Raw genomic sequence first — 20,499 nt, 5'->3', positions numbered from 1 at the left:
GCCTATATATTGGGTCTAAACAAAATAACCTATAAAATAGTATTTTTAAGTATTTAATTATTTCAGACATGTCAGTACGGAAATGAGGGCATTTTCTTGTATTCTTATCCATGTTTTTTTTCCGAGTTAGATCCCAGCAGGTGGAACTGATTGCTCTCTTCCAATGATCTGGGCTCAAAACACAAATACAGCTGCCGACGTCTTCATAGTATTCACTGATAACGAGACGTTTGCTGGACATGTCCATCCTGCCGTTGCTCTGAGGGAATATCGAAAGGTAAGATAAGTTCTAATATTCTTTCTCACCCCAAATAAGATTCAGTTCTCAAACATTCACTATGTTTTTCAAAAAATGATACTGAAGGTAGTTCTGTACCTTTGTATAGGAATGTTACGCCAGTTCTGGACTCAGTAGTTCTGTACCTTTGTATAGGAATATAACATCAGTTCTGGAAATAAAGAAGTACTGCCTACACATATATAATTTATTTCAACCAGTTCCAGTTCCATACATTTTACTATCCTTTGCAAACAGTATTTTCAATAATAATCAAAATTGTTTTACCTTAACTGTAAATTTTTAATGATTCAGTGTGCTCCTTGAAAAATTAAAGCATCATTTCTGAGTTTTGCTAAGGATTACATAAACCTAAAGCAAAGCTGTAATCTGTGTTTTAAGCTTTCTGGGTCTTTCTGTGTTCTAATCAGTGCTCTCTAGTTGAGCTTTCTGAAATGATGGAATTGTTCTATATATGCACTATCCAGTGTGAAATCCACCAGTCACGCGGGCTGTGGAGCACTTGAATTGTGGCGAGCGTGACCGGAAGTGGAAATAGAGCTTGATGAAGAGCAGTGGTTCTCAAAGTGTGATTTCCCTACTAGCAGCCTTAGCGTCACCTGGCACCTTGCTAGAAATGAATATTCCTGGGCCCCATGGGAGACCTGCTAAATCAGGAACTCTGGGGTGGGACTGTGGGATTCTAATGTATGCTTACGTTTGAGAACAAGTGAGAGAACGGAATTCGGAGTCAAGACAGCCTGGGTCTGAGTCCTGGGCCTTTCTCGTTATACTAACTGTGGATCCAAGTGAATTATCAATATTTAACTGATACATGTCATAGTAGTATATCACTACTGTGATATGTGCCATGGTAGTTAAAAGTACTACTTAGCTTTTAGGGTTGTTATAACAATTACATTAGATAAATTGCCTAAAGAGCTCATGGTGTCTGACATAGTGCACACTCAGTGATTGTTGGTTTTTCTCAAAAACTCAATTATTCTAGCCTGAAATCATAGCTGTAGAGAACAGGTTATTACATGTGACGTATATGTTATACATAGCAAAGTCATAAACCAAAAATCGATAACCCCAGGGAACTGTTTCCTTATATATATATCCTTACATACTGCCCCAGGGTTTGACTTGTTGGTAAAAATGTCGTGCCCCTGAATATCCTGACTAGTTTCATAAGTACACAGTCCCTATGCCGCTCAGGAATGTGTTCTATGCCTGTAAAATGAGTAATAACTATTGAACAAAGAAGCAGGAATTTCAGGCAGGTTGTTGACACGTTTATTAACCTTCTATTCTTCTGAAGATCACATAGTCTGGCCCCAGAATATTGACAGATTTTATGGAGGAAAAACAAATTGGCTTTGTAATGAAAAGCTGTGATAGAATTTAAAGTGTTTTAATTTTAGGTTAAAATTTGCTTTTGCTTACATACTATTTTTAAAATATTTTTGATCTTTTCCTACAGAATATGGATATTCCAGCTAAGTTGATTGTTTGTGGAATGACATCAAATGGTTTTACCATTGCAGACCCAGATGATAGAGGCATGTTGGATATGTGTGGCTTTGACACAGGAGCTCTGGACGTGATTCGAAGTTTCACATTAGATATGATTTAATCATAAGCACCAGCACAGTCTAAGAGGTCCATTGCCATCAGTGATCTCGCTAATACACCGCTACTTCCCAGCTAATCTTAATCCAATGAAAGACAGTAGGATGATGGTATAGTATGTGCATAATGGAAAGTTTACCTTACCAAAAAAAAAAAAGGAAGGAACAATAAGATGAGCCCAAAGTTCTTTCTGTCTACTAAACTAGCTCTTGGGAAATAGCTTCAGAATACACTGTAGCCCCCCTCTATCTAATAGAGAACTTCTTGATGAGAGACTGTAAAATAGTCAAAGAGTTTTGCTTTGATGAATAATCACATTTGTACTTAAAAGAAGAGAGAGCCAAAAGTGTAAGTAGTTCCATATCATGTCACTTATTTGAGAAATGCCTAAAGTTTTCTTAAATGTTTTCATTGGTAAAGGACAACTTTGATAATGTCCAAATATTCTGAAATGCACTGGACCATGTAACTGTGATGGAATATGAAACTCATTTGTAAACTTTTATACCAAGGGGGTTAAAAAAACAAACAAAAAAAACAAAGACATTTGATTATGAATGAGTTTTAGAAATTCCTTTAACAGTTTTCTACAGTCACATAAATAGCAGCTTTCTCAGTCAGTGAAAAAGATATTTTGTTTCTGTGGTTTAATTTACACTTGTAGAATTGTTACCATTAACCAGAAACATAAGGGAAACCCCTGAGAAGAGAGCTGAAGTTTGTGTCAGCTGAGGAAGTCTATTTTGGTTTGCTTTTGTTTATTGCTGTGAGTGAGGGGCATGACTTGACAGTTTCCTCTGGCTTATAACAACATAGCCACATGTAGGCACACTTTTTTTTTCATTCTCTTAAATGAAAACAGATGTTTCAAGCCTTTAACTCCCCCCATTCATAATCTGAAAGTATGACAATTAAAATCTCAAACATAGCCAGATTAGCTTTTTCCTTACTTTAAAAATATTGTTTTAATTACTTTTATCTATTTTTTTAGCCAATTGTAAATGGGTTTTAGATATTTCTAATCGTAAACGTGTTAGTGGCCTCCTCTCTCGTCCATTATTCATCTGTGGCTTTGTCCATTATTCATTTGTGACAAAACATTCTTTTTTGATAGTATAAAAAAATAATAAAGTAAGGTCTTTCAGGTTTGAAAGGCAGTTTTTGTGTGGCATATTATCACTAATCAGTCTGTAAGAAATTAATTTTTTCTATTTTATTTGTGTATATTAAACTTCCTATTCATTATAAAGTGCATTATTTTCTTGAGCAAGTATCCCTTCCTTGTGGGGAGGTTTAACCTGTTGAACTGCCAGTATATTTGCTCATAATTATATCATGGCTGTCTAAGATAATGTGCACATAAAACTTCAGTTTTTATGTATTGTTCTTTAAATGTATTTAAAGATTTACTGGGGATTTATAAAGCCCTTCTCAATATTATATGAAAAGTCAAACTAGTAAATGTAAATTATACTTTCACGTGCTTGGGGGTTAGAGGTTTTATGTTTTGGGTGGCAGGGAGACTTAAGTAATGTTAGAATTCGTATATTTTCTTCTGTTTCATGAGAAATTTGGGCTCTGGGAGTAACAAGACAATGTTCCTTTCAAACTTATTTGATATATTAATGCTGGCCTTGTCTGATATGTAGCTCTTCCTTCAAGGCCACTGGTGGCAATTTGTAAATATTATGATTTACCTGATTTTTTTGTCAGCAAAGCTAGTAGCACCACTACCCCCCCCCCCCCAAAAAATACATGGCTTCTGATATCTTTTTTATCCTCTGTCAGGCATTGGATTTGACATGTTAGCTACTTTTGATACATTAAAATATTATGTTCAGATTGAATTTAAAGTTTAAAGAACCTAACAGAATTTTGTAATAGTACTTGAATTCTGTAAGTAAACCCAAAATCTTCTTAAATTAAAAATTATAACATGATCTAACTTTTTATTCCTAATAGAAATGTTAAGTGGAATGTAGTATAAACGTTTATTTCCTTCAGTTAAACACTATTTCTATATTGTTTTTAGACAGATATGTTCAGGAACTAATATTAAATCCATCAGAGAAGTAAGATTAGATGTGACTTTTCTGAAGTCACATAGATAAGTCTATTAAATGGTAAGATTTGAGAAAGAAAAAACTAAAAGCCACCACTGAAGGTAGCTTTATTTTCAACTCTTGGAGCTTTAGAGCTGGAAGAAACCTTAGAAATTTAAAAGGTAACTGTTTGAGTTAGGTTAGGGATCCATGGTCTGAGAGAGTGTGACTTTGGAGCCCTAGATCTAGTAGATCTAGAAACCTTGGTCTCTTCATTCCCATTCCAGTGTTCATTTCCCCACAAAATGGGAAGACATTGACTTACAAGAGTAGGTGATAAAATAGAATTATTCAAGACTTTTATCTTTTTAGGTATTAGGAAATAATGTATATACACGATTGCTTTAGGAGTAGAAAAACAGAACTTGTGAACATGTATACTTCTGTAGTTCATAGTAACCCTCAAGCACAATTAATGTCTTAATAACCTGTATTGCTATATAACATAGTCATATAGAATAAAAAAACTTTACCTCATTATGAATAAAATGTACTCAAGTGATAAAGAAGTTTTATTTTCTGAATTAATTCTAGCATTACTGCTGATTAGGAAAACGTTGCTTCTAAAAAACAATCCTAAGAAAAGTAAACTTTATTTCCTAGAAAATATGTAAATATTTTCAGGATATAGTTGTAATTAGTAAAACAAAAACTAATCTTATGATCCTACCCTATCCCTGTTAGTTGAAATTTCTTGGAGATTCCACTTATTAACACTTATGTATTATTTAGTTTAGTAATCATTTTAGGAAATATTGGTGAGGAAGACACTAGTGAATGGGATTTAGCGTTATACCCTTCTGGAACCTCTTTTGCTTTATCTAACTTACTGTGTGACTGGAGACAACCAATTTAACCTATGTGATTCAATTTTGCTATCTTTAAAAAGTAACATATCTGATGCTTGGATCATAGAAGAATCAATGATTTTATATCTGTATAAAACTTGAAATTGGGAAGAAGGCTTGCAAAGAAATTAGAACTTTTTTAAAAAATTAAAAACACTTTTAATAGGATATATGTTTTGAAAGATAAAATGTTTTAGGAAAACAGCTCAGTAGGCTCAATAGTTTTTTTAAACACTCCTGTTCTGAATGGAAAAATGTGGAAGAAAAATTTTAACAGTAAAGGTAATGACTAAAGAAGTCACTATTCTCTGATAAGAGAAAGAAGGAATATATTCCATTAGATAGATCAAGAAAAACTAACTCATACTCTAAATGAGAAGATGGTGTTACAAACATTTGCTTAATCTTTTAAAATAACAGGTAAATCTACAAGCGATAGAATATCAGTTAATCAGGATTTTTTTCTGCAAAACAATTGAAAATTATTTTGGAAATTTAAGATAGAATTTCTGAATAAATTTGAGGATCTGACAGTTAAGTAAGAAACATCTTCAGAAGCACAGTAAAGCTACATCTAAACAATAATTAAAGGGAAATGATTGTGATCACTTATTGGACTTATTTCAATTTGACCTAAAGATGATATACCCACAGATCTCTCGGTGAGTCCCTTACAGTTAGTAATCACAAATGAAAAATTCTAGTCTTGTATACCACAGACTTGGGTGATTCGTTAAGGCTATATCCCCTCTAGAGAAATGTCAGATAGCTTCAATGTAAACGTGCACAAGGGAGAATTAGAAAAAAGATAAGTTAAACTATTTCATTAGTTGTATTTACTGTATGCATTTAATTTAGTATATATCCCAGTTACTTGCTCCGTAGTCCCTTATTTGTTGGAAGATTCCTTCTATACCTTTTTTTTTTTTTCTTTTAAAATTCCTTTCTTCTGACATTTTGGTCTTCTGTTTGTTTTTCTAGTCCTGCTCTTCCTGAGTAATAAAATAAATGACAGGAAAGTCACCTGTATTTAGGTTTGGGATACATCTTGCAGATTGCTTTTTTGTTCCATATAGATTTTAAGGTCATATTGTTTTCAAATTAATAATGGGCAGTTCTCCTGGAACAATAATTGAATTGATAAATTCTCTCCCCAAATCAAGTTATACTGCATACCTTTTATATTAGATGTTTGCAGAAATTTTGTGGCCTTGGTATAGGATCAGTTATTCAGCCTTTGTTTGCAATTATAGATGTACCTAGCTCTTAGAAAAAGCACTCTTTGAAAAATAATTAAGTGAATACTCTTTCAGAAAATAGCATGTCTCAGTGCTCATATTTCCATAATTATAAAGACTACCCAAAAAATCTTTGTCTACCAAATACTTCACAGAGCTTATATATACATGGCTTGTAGCATAAAAGGTCTTGTAAATGACATGTATCCACATTCAACATTTTTTTAATTGGTGAGTGTTTTTATTTGCTTTTGAAAAATTATTATGAAGTTAATTTAAAAATCATATGGTAATATTTTTCATGTAGAAAACTAATAATTTAGTCAAACTTACTGTCTGAATAGAATTATAATAAATGACATTTTCCTAAACCCTGAAAATACCAAATTATATAGGAAATTGGTAGAAAGAAACATAAACTTAGGAGTTATGTTGCAAAATTCAGTTACTAAAATTAAGGTGATTATTTTCAATGAGAATTAATTTTGTAAATACAATGAAAAGATATAAAAGATGTTTCTGAGCCTAAGGAGAGTTTCCTCTTTGCTTCTATTTAATTTGGCACCACCATGTGTCATATTAATTTTATGAACACAAGTGATGATATACTTCATTTTAAAATATATTTAAATTTCTCTGCTTTTAGAAGTTATCAGAATCTGTTCTTGAACAAAAGAAATAGTAAGTTAGCTACACTTCACTGGCTTCACTTAATGAATACTTGGATTGTTAAGTGTAGTAAATGAGGTTAAAGTCTTGCTATATATCATTACCACATAATTGATGGAATATTATATCAATATAATCATTGTATTGAAACTTCTGTTTAAATTACTTATTAGGCTTTATTTGCAATGTAAACTGTTTAGAATCCATAGATAGCCAAATTAAACATATTATACAATTAATGAATAGTAACCAAGAAAAAGTGTTTTTGTTCACTATTATTCTAAAGATGGACTGCTTACAATTCGGTATGGTGTGACTAGACATAACTTGTAATGCATTTGAGTTCAATTTTCTTCCTTTTATTGCCAGCTTCTGATAATGAAGAAATTCTCCAAGAGATGAGATATATGAAATCATCTTTTTTAAAAAAATTGAATGGGGAAGAGGTGTTATAATCTAGTTCTAAACTGTCCATTTGCTTTATATAAAGGCTTTGATTTCCATATTTGACCACTCAATAAATATTTAAATTATACAGACTAATGCCTGCATAGAATAAAATTTAAGTATGCAAGAGCCTTAAAGTGAAAAAAATGAGCCTTCTGACTGCCTTAAAATATGACTAGCTCTCCAACACAGGCATACATACTTTGCATAGGGTCTGTTCATTAAGTAATGCCTTAATAGTGTCAGTGTTTCTGAAGTATAGAACTCGAAAGGTCTTTTACAGCTTTCTCTTTTACATAAAGAATGGAAATTTAATTATTAAGTTTTAAAACCTGATTGTACATTAGCTGTTTAAGCACTCATTAACAGGATAATCTAGGGACACTGATGTGTTCTACATACATGACTGTTAACATCAGTAATATTTTGTGGTAGTTTAAGGTTTTTTATTGTTTTGTATAACAAATTATCCAGGAAGCTGGACTCTAACTGATCTCCAAGGACCAAGTTGCATATTTAAACACTCTGAATGAAAAATATAGTTGTACAGTTCCAAAAATGATTAATTTTTTAAGGGAATTTTTCAAGACAAAAGGCAAATATTTTGTTTCAAGCCTACCAGCAAATTCATTCAAAGAAGTGAATACAGTTGTAAGACACTGCGACTATTGCAATAAAAAGTATCCAGGCCAGTGATGTTTAATTACATTCACATTTTTACATTCACTTTGCCTTTCAAAGCAGGAATATTTTATAAAAATGAGAGAAAACTTTAAATTGTCAAGCTGGTGCTTAAAAGTATATAAAGTTCAATTTATAACAAGTTCCATTTCAAAGGAAAAGGACACTGAAAGGAGGGGCAGGAGGTTTCCTAGGTCTGTTGTTGTTGATCAACTCACTGATACTTTGTTGAGTCTTCCAAGTTTTCACTGTAAATGACATACCTAGCAATGTAATTTTGCTGTTTTCTGATCGAAAATGGATGAAATACTAATGTATGAAATTTATTTCATGACAAAACAGTTTTCACCGATACTGTGAAATCTGGACTCTCCTTTCTAGCCCTGCAAAACCCCATACTGGATAAATCATTTTAGACATGGAGTGCAGGTGGGCACAATGTGAACTGTTTCTGGTCACTTGTATTATTGTAAAAATTGATAGATGTACCAAATAAACTCTATGCACATCATCAAGTAATTGTCTTTCCATTTCTTTAAAGAAGAATTTTAAGGTTATTATATGCCTTATAAAATGTAAGGCTCTTAGCAATCTTATAATATTTAAATAAGATGAAATTAAGGTTTGACCATTAATATTGGTCTTAAAATGCCTCTACTTGTATATAACTATTATTTAATTATTTAAAATATGTGGTTGGGGATTCTTTTCCAATGGATATTATAGGATCAAAACGACTGGATTTAATAAAAGTGCATATTCTTAAAGAGTTTAAAACAGGATTCTTTTGTGAAAATAAAATTCAAAGTTGCCTTTGGGAGTGGGAGAGGGATAAATTAGGAGTTTGGGATTAACATATACACACTACTATATATAAAATAACCAACAAGGACCTACTACTGTATAGCATAGGGAACTATACTCAATACTTTGTAATAACCTATAAGGGAAAAGGATCTGAAAAAGAATGGATATATATATCTGTAACTGAATCACTTTGCTGTATACCTGAAACTAATCCAACATTGTAAATCAACTATACTTCAATAAAAAATTTTAAAAATAAGAAAATAAAAGTTGCCTTTGGGAAAAGTTAACACCAAAAGTCAACTATGCAAATAAAAATATTTTAAGTGCCAATTTGCAGAAATTTCTTTTCTCTGAATTCCCATAAAACTTTCATATTAAAAGTTCTAAGATCTGAGCTGTAGGTTATGAAGAAGAGTGAGAACAAGTTACATATGAATATACCCACCAAAACTTTGAATGTTTGATCGATTTTATAGTTCTCCATTTAAAGATGACAGTGAACAGTTGTATGGAGAAAGGAAGATCACAAACTACAGTGGACCCTTGAACAGCGGTCGGCTGAATCTGGGCATGCAGAACCTTGGATGCAGAGGGCTGACTATAAATTGTACTTGGATTTTCAAGGTGGGGTTTGGAGCCCCTAACCCCTGTGTTGTTCTAGGGGTCAACTGTATACATTTCCTCATAGATGAAGAAAACTAAACTTAAAAAAACTTTATTTTAAACCTTATCAAGAAAACTTGCCTTTAAAAAATATGTTCAAATGGTATTTTTTAAAATATTAGTGAATAAAATCCAGATATATTTAACAAATGACCCCTTTTTTTCTCAACAGCTTTTCAGCTTCCCAATTAAATATTTTGGCAATTTATGTGTAAGTTGATTAGTGATAAAGTGAGAAAACAAATGGCCCATTTTTAAAATATTAAACAGTATGTCTTTCAGATCTTAACATTAAAAATAGAGGACCAAAAAAAAAAAAACGGTATCATTACTTTTTCTTAAACTGGTCCTGATTTTCTTTCTAGCCTATGGTTTTGGAAAGAAAACAGAGCTGCTGAAACCCCTCATACCTAGTTTTGCCTTAGATTTATATTATACTTTTTTTATATATATATACTTTTATCTAGCTGTAATTTATGGTGTCATGGACTGAATGTGTCTCCCCAAAATTTATGCTGAAACCCTCATCCCCAGCACCAATTATATGAGTTTTTCCACTGAGAATCTGTTACAGTCCCCTATCGAAATCTCTTCCTGTTAATCCTCGGCTTTGTAACTAGCCCCTGCACAACTAGTTAAATCCTCGGTCAGCCAGGATTGGCATGTCATGGGGGCAGCTGCTCAGACCCACAAGACTGTCCCCTCCAGCCCTCACTTCAGATGCCAATCTCAAGTCCAGGTTGTCACCTGTGCTTCTCCCAACCAGATATAGATGGGATTCCACCAACCCTCCCCCTCCCTTCCTTGGGTTTGATTAGTTTGCTAGAGCAGCTCACAGAACTCAGAACATTTTACTTTCTGGATTTCCAGTTTACGATAAAAGCCTCTAACTCAGGAACAGCCAGTTGTAGGAGAAGTATAGAGCAAAGTATGGGGAAAGGGGAGAGCTTCCGTGTCCTCTCTGGGCACTTCGTTCTCCCCCAATCTCCACGTTTTCACCAACCAGGGAGCTTCACAAATCCTGTCCTTTTGGGTTTTTACAGAGGTTTCATTACACAGGCAGGATTGATTAGCCATTGATGATTGAACGCAACCTCCAGCCCTTCTCCCCTCCCCAGAGGTCGGAGGTGGGGCTGATATTTCCAACCTTCTAATCACAAGCTTCCCCAGGCAACCAGCCTCCATCCTCAGGGGCTTTCCAAAAAACACCTCATTAACATAACCAAAGACAATTTAATAGCTCTTCTCACAGGAAATTCCATGGGTTTCAGCTGTGTGCTAGGAATGGCATGAAGACCAAATATATATTTAATATAAATCACAATATCACACGAGGTAATAGATTTCCTCTACTCTCTAACAAAGAGTTTACAACATAGCAAGCATGCAAGAATTTTGCATCATGACATAATGCAAAATAAAGGGCTAAAGGAATGACTCCACTGTTCCATTCCAGCTATAACTTATCACATGAGAATGAAACAGTCCAAATTCTTGCTTTATCAAGGTCTAACGACAGCTTAATAGACCATGTAGGAAGCATCATTGAGGGCAAATGGCAAAAAAAGCCACCAGCTGTCTTCTGCGGGACTATCCCAGATTCTCTGATCCATCTTGACCAGAAAGCAGACGCTCACCGCTTCTCTTAAAGTCCATCTTCCTCCCACCTCTAAGGAAGACTTTTCTCTTCCCAGCGTCTGGTAATCTGCCCCGTGTGACTCTGTGGGATCAGCGAGAATTCCCAGTCACAGAAGCGAAGAATATCTACATCAGAAATTACTTTAGGAACATTCAGTTTAATCTCCCATCCAATACCTGGATCCCCTATGGAACATTTCCAACAGCTTCCAACACCGTCTGGAAAGCAGAACTCTCCACCTCACACTATAACTCAAGTATATTTCTGAACTGTTTCAGCAGTTCATCCTCATACAACGCTGAAATCTTCCTCCTCTTAATTTCTGCCCAGAGGTGCCGTTTTATCCTCTAGAACTACTAAATCATCAGATGAATAATGTGGTTTTTCTAAAATGAATTTCATTCCATCCTACAAATTTAATATACTTCTTTTACTCTAGAAGCACAAAGTGTGAAGGCTTGTCACAATACAGTACAAGGATATCCCTACCGAATTCACAACTGCATCAGTGAGAGCCTTACATTTTGCAGAGAAGGCACCCATCAGCGCTCACCACTGAAAGCTAGAAAAGAAAAGGCATTAACTCCTTCTGAATACAATACAGAATAAAGAGTCCCAAATGCTTACTTTCTAGCTCTTGGTTGTAAAATTCATCTATAAATTCCGAATAAAACACATTCTTTCCTTATCTTTAGATACAACTCTACTCCTTCAGTTTTAAATATCATCCATTTTACTCAAGAATTGGCAAATAAGAAGCGGTTTCCAGCGTGATTTATTGTTCACTATTTTTACAACTTTTTCATGAAGATAATTCATATATTTAAAATACCCTCGAATATTTAAAAGGCATTATCAGGCATTATCACTTTAAATGTATAGTGACATTTTATTAGCAAAGTTATGAGCACCTACATCACTAAAATTCTTTCCTCTTACTTTTTTTTAGATAACACTGGTGAACTAGTGGAAGCAATTTCCCTTCTTTGTGAAGCCTGTGAGTGTCAGTTGCACCGCCAATAAAAGTTCCATTGACAAATATTCTTGGCACCTGTTGGATAAACAAAAGATTAGATGGCACCTTGGTGTCAGAAGTATAAGGCCATTCACACAATGCTAATACATATTCCACTGTGAGTACTTTTATGGGCCAGACATACACGAAGCTCTCTGACTAATTACCTATTTAAACTTTACAACCCTTCAGGTAGGTATTATTTTTAGCCTTATTTTGGAGGAAGAGGAGGCACAGGAACTTGCCCAAGATCACAGTGATAGTAAATGACACAGCTGGGATTTAAATCCAGGACAATCTAACTCTCAGCCCCCTCCTCCTCATCGCTATGGCATATAAAAGGCAAAATAGGATTTTCCCTGGTGGCGCAGTGGTTGAGAATCTGCCTGCCAATGCAGGGGACACGGGTTCGAGTCCTGGTCTGGGAAGATCCCACATGCCGCGGAGCAAGTAGGCCCGTGAGCCACAATTACTGAGCCTGTGCATCTGGAGCCTGTGCTCTGCAACAAGAGAGGCCGTGATAGTGAGAGGCCCGCGCACTGTGATGAAGAGTGGCCCCCACTTGCCGCAACTAGAGAAAGCCCTCGCACAGAAACGAAGACCCTAACACAGCCATAAATAAAATAAAATAAATAAATTTTAAAAAATAAAAAAATAAAAAAAATTTTTAAAAGGCAAAATAAAGCAATCTCTAATTATTAATAATGTTTAAGTGGTTCTTTCTTACCATTGTTTACTAAAGAGGAAGAGTACACTATCAACTCCTTCCAGGCACATATAAACAAGAAGGAAAATGGCAATATTATCTATTTTTCTTTTGTTTGTTTGTTTGTTTTGGGTTGCCGGGGTGTTTGGGGTTTTTTTTTTGGCCGTGCCACGCAGCATGCAGGATCTTAGTTCCCCTGACCAGGGATCAAACCTGTGCCCCCTGTGGTGGAAGCATGGAGTCCTAACCACTGGACCGCCAGGGTGTTTTTCTGATAATGCATATTATGGGAAAATCCACAGATTGCAAGAATCTAAAAACATGGAGCCCGAAAACACTCCTATTCGCACAGAACATGAAGACCAAACCTTGGTCTTCACCATTCAAGGGAGGAAGGAAGGATGCTTTCATCTTGAAAAAGCCCCAGGAGGACCTCAAAGATTGGTAGACCAGCACTCACGACAACACCATCATTACCCCTCCCATCTCACACACACACACACACACACACACACACACACACACACACACACACACACACACACACACACACACACACACACACACGGCAAAAATAAAAATAAAGCAAATGAACTCTGCTGTTTCCTAGTCTATGAGTCTGGTTTCCAGATCTGCCATTTCTGTATCAATTAAGATTCTCAGAGTATGTCTGGCTCACTTTTCCCAACATGAGGGCACAGGCCCGAGGTGACCCAGCTCAGTCCCCACTTCGGGGCAAAGCACCACAGTGGATGTACTCACAGTTCTTTCACCGGTCATTTTGTGAAGAGCGTCTTGAAACTGGCTTCCATGTTCAAGCATGTCCAATTCCACCACTTTATAGTTTACATTCATGTCGTGGAAAAGTTTTTTTGCCATCGTACAGTAAGAACAAGAAGTTTTGGAGAAAATCACCACGCAATTATTAGAAATGGTTTCCTGTAGGAAAACAAACCAGAACAAAAAAATCATTTGAATTCTAGACATTATCTTTCAGAAAGGAATCATGATACAGTAGAAAGGGTATGGAATTTGGAGTCTCACAATTCAGGGCTCAAACTCAGTTGCCATCAATCTGTTTTCTCATCCGTAGATTGAGGGCAAAGAAACATTATTAGGAAAAAAAGGATGTGACAGGTGGAAAGTGTTGGCAAAGAATAATAACACCACTAATCACAGCCAATTCATATACAGCAGACACTTCTGTGTGCCAACACAATTCTCAACACTTTATCTTTACTAGCTCACTTAAACCTCACTACAATCTTGAGATAGGTGCTATCATCATCTCCACTTTACAGATGAGGAAACTGACCACTTTACGGATGAGGAAACTGAGGTACAGAGGAGGGGAAATAACTTACCCCTGGTCCTCAGCCGATAAGTGGGCGAGCTGGGATTTGAACCCAGGCAAGTCTGATGCCACAGCCCAGGTAGTTAATCTCTGCTATACTGCTTCTTAAATATTCAGAAGGTGTTCAGGAGTTAACTCCTTACCTTCCTTAACTTTTTTTTCCTCAATTTATTATTACTATTTTTTTTTTTTTACCATCTTAACCATTCTTTGCTTTTTTTTTTTTTTTTTTTTTTTTGGCTGCACCGTGCAGCTTGCAGAATCTTATATCCCCCACCAGGGATCAAACCCGTGCCCTCTGCAGTGGAAGTGTGGAGTCCTAACCTAACCCCTGGACCGCCAGGGAATTCCCTTCTTTGCTATTTTTAAAACTGGAATATAACTGATTTACACTATCATATTAGTCTCATGTAATGTAGAGCATGGTGATTCGATATTTTTATACTTTACAAAATGATCACCATTTCCTAAACGTTCAGTGGTGAGAAATGATGTATGATTTCTCTTTAAAATGTAAGGCTTTCACTGATCCAGATGTAAACAACAGCTTCCCCTACCCCTCAACTTCCACTCCTTCTTGTGTATCTTTATAGTAAAAAAAACAAAACAAAAAAAGTCATTACTGTTTTGATAAGGTCTTCCCACAGCGTTGTTCCTGGAAATGCTACTTCCAGAAAGACTGATTCAATGGGCTTGAGGCAGAGGTCAGAAGCTATTTTTGAAAAACCTTTCCAGATGATTCTAATGATATCAGCCAGGTTTGGAAGCTACTCTCCAGGCTTTTATCACAAAGACCCTGAGACTCTGCTATGCATCTGCGTCACCTGTGAAATTTGTTGAGCTTTGTGTTCCTAAACATATCAATGCCCAGGTACTTCAAGAGTTTCTGAATGGGCATGTCTGGCACCTAGGCATCTGCCTAGGCTATCCTAATGTGGGTTATAAGCAGCACCTTCAAGAAGACCAAAAATTAGAAAGTGGAGCACCCAGGCAAAGTGTGTCAGAAGTTATATCTGCCCTTGGGTGTCAGAAGGGTTCTAGGTCAGTGTCTAGGTGTCTGCAGATTGGTCTCTTTTTATGCTTTCTCTCCTGCTCACTCATAATGTTTACTACAGAAGTCTATCTCGGGGAGAGCCAGACACACCAGAGATGTACTACTGAATCCATTTTACAGATGAGAAAACTGAGGTTGGGAAGTCCACAATACTGGATGGGATTCCACCCAACCTGTCCCAACACCAAAGCCAGTGCTCCTTCCTCACTGTGCTGCCTCGGGTTAGAGACACATGGACCATAATTCAGAGAGAGAGGAGCAACCTGGCGGCCGAGACGTAGTACAAACACTGATGGAGAGATTCCAAAGTGAGCCGAAACTCAAGGTGACAGTGTCCAAGTTTCTTGAACCTTCCTTCTCACCTTTTCTCAACCTCGTCCTTGCTAAAACAGTTCATGGTTTTGTATTCTTTTTTTTTGGACCGGGTCACGCGGTATGCAGGATCTTAGTTCCACGACCAGGGATCGAACCCATGCCCCCCCCCCCCCCCGGCAGTGGAAGTGCAGAGTCTTAACCACTGGACCGCCAGGGAAGTCCCCCACCCCCACCATGGTTTTGTATTCTTATTTTAAAAGAGGCAATCCCTCACTATAGGTCTCCAACATTACTGTTACATTCAGTGGCTGCGGGTGGATACTTCTGTAGCCAAATAAATCAAAGGCAAAAATGTTTGTGCGAAGTGGTGTTCGGTGGCGAGGAGCAGACAAATGAGTAAGTCCTGGAGGCTACAAGGGAAGAAAAACATACACACAAGAGGAATTTTCTGAGGCAGACTTAACTGGGCTTCGCAGTGCAAGCAAGAGAAAGACAAGAGAACACAGCAGTGCACAGTATCCTTGAGAGGATCGGTCATAGAGTAACTACTGCAAACTTGGTTCTGTATTAGGGAAACAGCTTCCCAGACCAGAACCAAACACTACCCCTGGGTAAGGGCAGCCTGACTGGTATCAACAGTAGACCTGAGTTGGGTGAGATGGTAAGAGCAGCCAACGTCATAGACCCAGCTTAGGGAAGCGAAGGCTCCATTAAGAATAAATCTCATAGGGAGGGGCTTCCCTGGTGGCGCAGTGGTTGAGAGTCTGCCTGCCGGTGCAGGGGACACGGGTTCGAGCCCTGGTCTGGGAGGATCCCGCATGCCGCGGAGCGACTGAGCCCGTGAGCCACAGCTGCTGAGCCTGCGCGTCTGGAGCCTGTGCTCCGCAACAAGAGAGGCCGATAGTGAGAGGCCCGCGCACCGCGATGAGGAGTGGCCCCCCGCCTGCCGCAACTGGAGAGAGCCCTCACGCAGAAGCGAGGACCCAGCGCAGCCAAAGACAAATAAATAAATGAAAGAAAAAATTAAAAAAAAAAAAAAAATCTCATAGGGAATTCCCTGGCGGTCCAGTGGTTAGGACTCCGCACTTCCACTGCAGGGGGCACAGGTTCGATCCCTGGTCGGGGAACTAAGATCCCACAAGCAATGCAGCATGGTCAAAAAAAACAAAAGAAAGAATAAATCTCATAAATTCTGACTAACAAAATGATCTAGAACTTCTTTGTCACATGCATGATTTTGATAGCAGATTTTAAAATATATAATAACTTAGTAATTCATTTGCTGGACTATGTCAGGTTTGGATACAGAATAAGCATATTAAATGTGTAAGACAATTCTTTTTCCACCAAGGAAAGTTTTTTCCTACATGTCCCACATCACTCACTTGGATCTGATTCATGGGAGTAGTTGCTGTGTTCCCCAAAGATGACGATGTGCTGGTCCCCATCCTAAAAGGAATTTTAAAAGGCAGTGCAGTTTATTAAACATTAAAGGCAACATATCAGATGAGATCCATTTGAAGAAAACCCGATATGCTAATATATATCCAAACTTATGAAAGAGAAAAAAGTTTTACTTAATATCAGTACAAAATATCAGTTTTCAAAGTACTTGTTTACTAATATCAAAAGGGCCTGTGTGCTTCTCTAACTAGCCTCCAGAACAGAAAAAGGAGGTTAAGGGGTGCAGGGGTGGAATAACACAGAAATCTATTTGTCTTATCAACTAAGAAAACACGTCCTTTTCATCTCAATTCCAGCATTTAATTATCATCCCTAAACCATCTACTATTTGCATCTACTCTGGAAGCAGGAATTCCAGTAGAACTTTCATAAGACAATGCTTTCTTGGGTACTAAGAGAGGAGGTGAGAGGTGCATTCTGAAACATCATTCTCTTCTCTGCCAAAGAAAAGAGAAAGCTTCTGGAAGGCACTTTTCTCCAATTCTAGTCGAGAAAGCAGCAAGTGTTCAATAAACGTTTCATTGATGAAGTAGCCACTAGCCATGCCACATTTATGGAGCACCTACTATGTGCTAAACAGGCGAAATGCCCCAGGGATACGTATCACTGGAAAAACACAAAGAGCCTCAAAGACCTGTCAAACAGTTACACTATGTGATTGGCACCTTCCGGAGGGGTTCTCTAGTTTAGCATAGAAGGTTAATCAAGAGTTCCTGGAGTCTTGCAAAACTGGTAGGAGTTACCAGATCAAGGAATTAGGAAGAAACTCCCAGACAGACGGATGGATGCAGAGATAGGCGAGCGGACAGGACAGCCCCGACCAGCCGCGCAGGAGTGAGGTGGGCAGAGCATCCGTCTGGGCAGTGGGTCTCGCACCGCAGGCCTGGGAGCCGCGGGTATTCACCGTCCTCGCTCGAGCCAAGGACGACTTCAGCATGAGTAGGCAACCGTCCTATCCTCAAAGACTTGGCGATTTGGTAGAAAGCGCCACTTCACTTCCTGCCGCAGGGTTGCCAGATTTAGCAAATAAGAATGAAGATCGCTCGGTTAAATTGAAATTTCAGGTAAACAGCGTATAAACTGTTTAGCCTACGTATGTCCCGTGCAATATTTGGTATATACTTAAACCAAACCATTATTCGATGTTTATTTGAAATACCAATTTATTAGAGCATCTTGTATTTTACCTAGCAACCGAGGGGGTGGGGGGATCCAAGCGAACAAGACTCAGGTATTTGCAACCTGGAAGTCACGTGATCCTTAAGTCGACCTGAGCGCTTAGGGAATATTCCCTCCCCGCCCTTCCTGGGCCCCCAGCCCTCCGAGGGGCCTCGGCACCTGCATCGACTCAGGGCCCACCCGGCACCCGGGAAGAGCCGCCCCGCCCACCGCTAGGTCCAGACCCCCGCGAGGCCTCTGCGCCACGCCCGGCCGGTGGTGGTCGCGGCGCCCCTTACCCAGAGGCCGAAACGCCCGCTGCCCCCTCGAGCCGGTCCGCCGACCTGCTCCCGCTCCGGACAAACCGCGTCCCCACCAGTGCTGCGCGGCGCCGGTACATGGCCGTGGCGCTGGGCCACCGCGAGTAGACGCGCCGGCGACCGCGACCCGTGAGAGCCCGCCCCCGCCCGCCGGCCCCGCCCCGCCCCGCCCCGCCCCGCCGGGCTGCCGGCGCCGCCATCCGCCGGCCCTGCCCCTCTAACCAGCCCCGCCTCCTCCCGCCGGTTCCACCCTCGTTCGACGGCCCCGCCCCCTCCCCGCCCTCGCAGAACCCTCCTCCGCCCACCGGCCCGGCCCCCGCTAGCCCGCCCCGCCCCCACCGGCCGGCCACGCCCCTCCGGGCTGCCCACGCCGGCGCCGGTCTCTCTGTGCGGCCCGCGAGTTCTCCCTGTCCCGGCAGCCGAAAAGCTGGGTCCCGCGAGTCCCCGCCCACTTGGGAACAGCTGTCGGAGTCCTAGCCGAGGCCTCACCTGCGTGTCTCAAGGGTTCATCCAAGCCCCGCACCTGTTCCTTTTAGGGTTAGGGACGCTCATGAAGTCTCACAGGCACGTGGAGGCAGTTCCTGGGGATTGTGGTCAACATTCTGACAAAACGGAGAAGAAAAATAATGAGTGTCCGACACGGAATCAGAGTGCCTGGGATGTTTACATAGGAAGGCAGCGTCAGCGCAACTTCCTATCGGACAGGTTTTTGTGTTGGTGAAATCAGAGCCTAAAGATGTCATCTCAAAATTAGGCCGTTGATCGAGAACTCATATAAATCATGGGAATATTGGATTTTAGAAAAAAAGCCATCCAATGTAGAACGTTCATTCCAAAGAAAACAAAGATTGTGTTTTCAAAATAAAATTAGAAAATAAAACTTAAAATAGCCCAGGAGTTTTCCCTATGGCTTTGAGTGCTGCTAATGACAGGATTGTGTCACTCAGTCACGGTAATAGTAGCCCTTTGTGCGTGGCTGTATAAGAAGAGGCGGGTCGGCCTTTATTTACTGACGACGTTGAAATCTATTTGTTAAGGTCAAAGGTCAAATGGTATGTTTAAAATTCTAAACAATTATTAGAAAAATTCAGACCTTTTTTGATCCTTCATGCTCAATTAGCTAAATTTAAGATTTAGTTCTGAGAGTTCTTTCCCTACTTTCAAGTGGGCCATGTTTCATTACTTCATAAAAGGATGAAAATTGGTTGCAAAAACAAATACCCCAAAAGGTGTAAAGTCATTCTCCATAAATCCAAAATTAAATTTAAAAATGAAGATATGTTGTTATCTACAATGTTGTGAGGTTTTGTGTTTTTGGTTTTTTTTAATCAAAAGACAGCTTTTTAGGAAATTTACTGTATTTTTTTTTTGTTTTGTTGTAGAATTTTACCTTATTGTCTCCACTTGTGTATTGTGAGGTGAAACAATCACGTCACAATTTAATTTGAATATAGTATAGATGGCCTATGTTAAGCACAGAATTCACTGGACAGATTTTTAAAAAGGGGTTCCCAAATGAGAGTACTTCAGACAAAAAGTGTTATGCCTGAATTAAGCATGATATATTCATCATCTTCAACTGCTTTGTACTTCTTTGGGTAGCTACAGAAGTGATGATTCTTGGTCATAATTGTGATGTCTGCAATGATACATGAAGAAGTGGGCTGTTCATTTATGTGTGAACATAATGGGGGATGGCCAGTATAGGTAGATCAAGAATATATTGGTAAATACAGCCTTAGGAGTTCTACAATTTTTTTTCAAGATTCGACATGGTATCAATTAAAAGAATTGACACATCTTTGAATGTTCTTTCAAACTCGTTTTTTATTCTTTAAATTGTCAGTTAAAGCTCACACAGTGTGTTTGACATCAAGAGCAGGGTTTTCCACTTCCTAGCGTTGCAAGTCGCTCAGATCAGTAAACGGTGAGATCTTCTACTTGAAAGGCCCTTCAGGAGGTCCTCTAGAGTGGGTCCAACCTGTGTACCTTAGACATCTAGGAACCTTGGGAAATGCTTCCTCCAAAGAAACTTTAAAAAGAGCGTGATTGTGAGCCCTGGAGGATCAGCTATTGTATTCGTTGTCTTAGGGCTGTTGTAGCA

At 38.6% G+C, this 20,499-nt stretch overlaps 2 protein-coding genes across 11 annotated transcripts in view; one reads left to right on the top strand and one right to left on the bottom strand.

Annotated features, from left to right (window-relative positions):
* Window positions 1–8,408, top strand: part of RO60 (Ro60, Y RNA binding protein) — a 28,928-nt gene extending 20,520 nt beyond the window's left edge. For all 5 annotated transcript variants that reach the window (XM_082426898.1, XM_082426901.1, XM_082426899.1 and 2 more), the window contains 2 exons: window positions 131–277; window positions 1,764–8,408. In XM_082426898.1, coding sequence (XP_082283024.1) covers window positions 131–277; window positions 1,764–1,916 — 300 coding nt within the window. In that variant the 3' untranslated portion in view covers window positions 1,917–8,408. The remainder of the gene's footprint in view (window positions 1–130; window positions 278–1,763) is intronic.
* On the bottom strand, window positions 41–18,553 carry GLRX2 (glutaredoxin 2). 6 transcript variants are annotated; one of them, XR_014254383.1, is made up of 7 exons: window positions 18,375–18,553; window positions 16,839–16,902; window positions 13,493–13,669; window positions 11,949–12,060; window positions 11,499–11,571; window positions 377–423; window positions 41–259 (listed from the first exon to the last, which is right to left on the bottom strand). XR_014254383.1 is itself a non-coding variant. In XM_082428070.1 (6 exons), the coding sequence occupies exons 1-5, from the start codon at window positions 18,473–18,475 to the stop codon at window positions 11,552–11,554; spliced, it is 474 nt and encodes a 157-aa protein (XP_082284196.1). In that variant the 5' UTR covers window positions 18,476–18,553; the 3' UTR covers window positions 41–259; window positions 11,531–11,551. The 6 variants fall into 6 exon arrangements, 3 of the variants coding, with proteins under 3 accessions (XP_082284196.1, XP_082284195.1, XP_082284194.1); XR_014254384.1 differs by having other exon boundaries at window positions 377–417; XR_014254385.1 differs by lacking the exon at window positions 377–423.
* Between the last annotated feature and the right edge of the window lie 1,946 nt (window positions 18,554–20,499).

The sequence above is a fragment of the Balaenoptera physalus genome (assembly GCF_965194825.1).
Source record: "Balaenoptera physalus genome assembly, chromosome: 1".
NCBI lineage: Eukaryota > Metazoa > Chordata > Mammalia > Artiodactyla > Balaenopteridae > Balaenoptera > Balaenoptera physalus.
The sequence above is the reverse complement of the archived record's forward strand: the minus strand, read 5'-3'. Positions and strand labels throughout refer to the sequence as shown.

Coding starts and splice junctions, on each gene's coding strand:
- GLRX2 (XM_082428068.1), bottom strand. CDS start 18,475: ATGTACCGGCGCCGCGCAGCACTGGTGGGGACGCGGTTTGTCCGGAGC. Junction 16,903..18,374: donor GCGGGCGTTTCGGCCTCTGG/GTAAGGGGCGCC, acceptor AATTCCTTTTAG/GATGGGGACCAGCACATCGT. Junction 13,670..16,838: donor CTCCCATGAATCAGATCCAA/GTGAGTGATGTG, acceptor GTTTTCCTACAG/GAAACCATTTCTAATAATTG.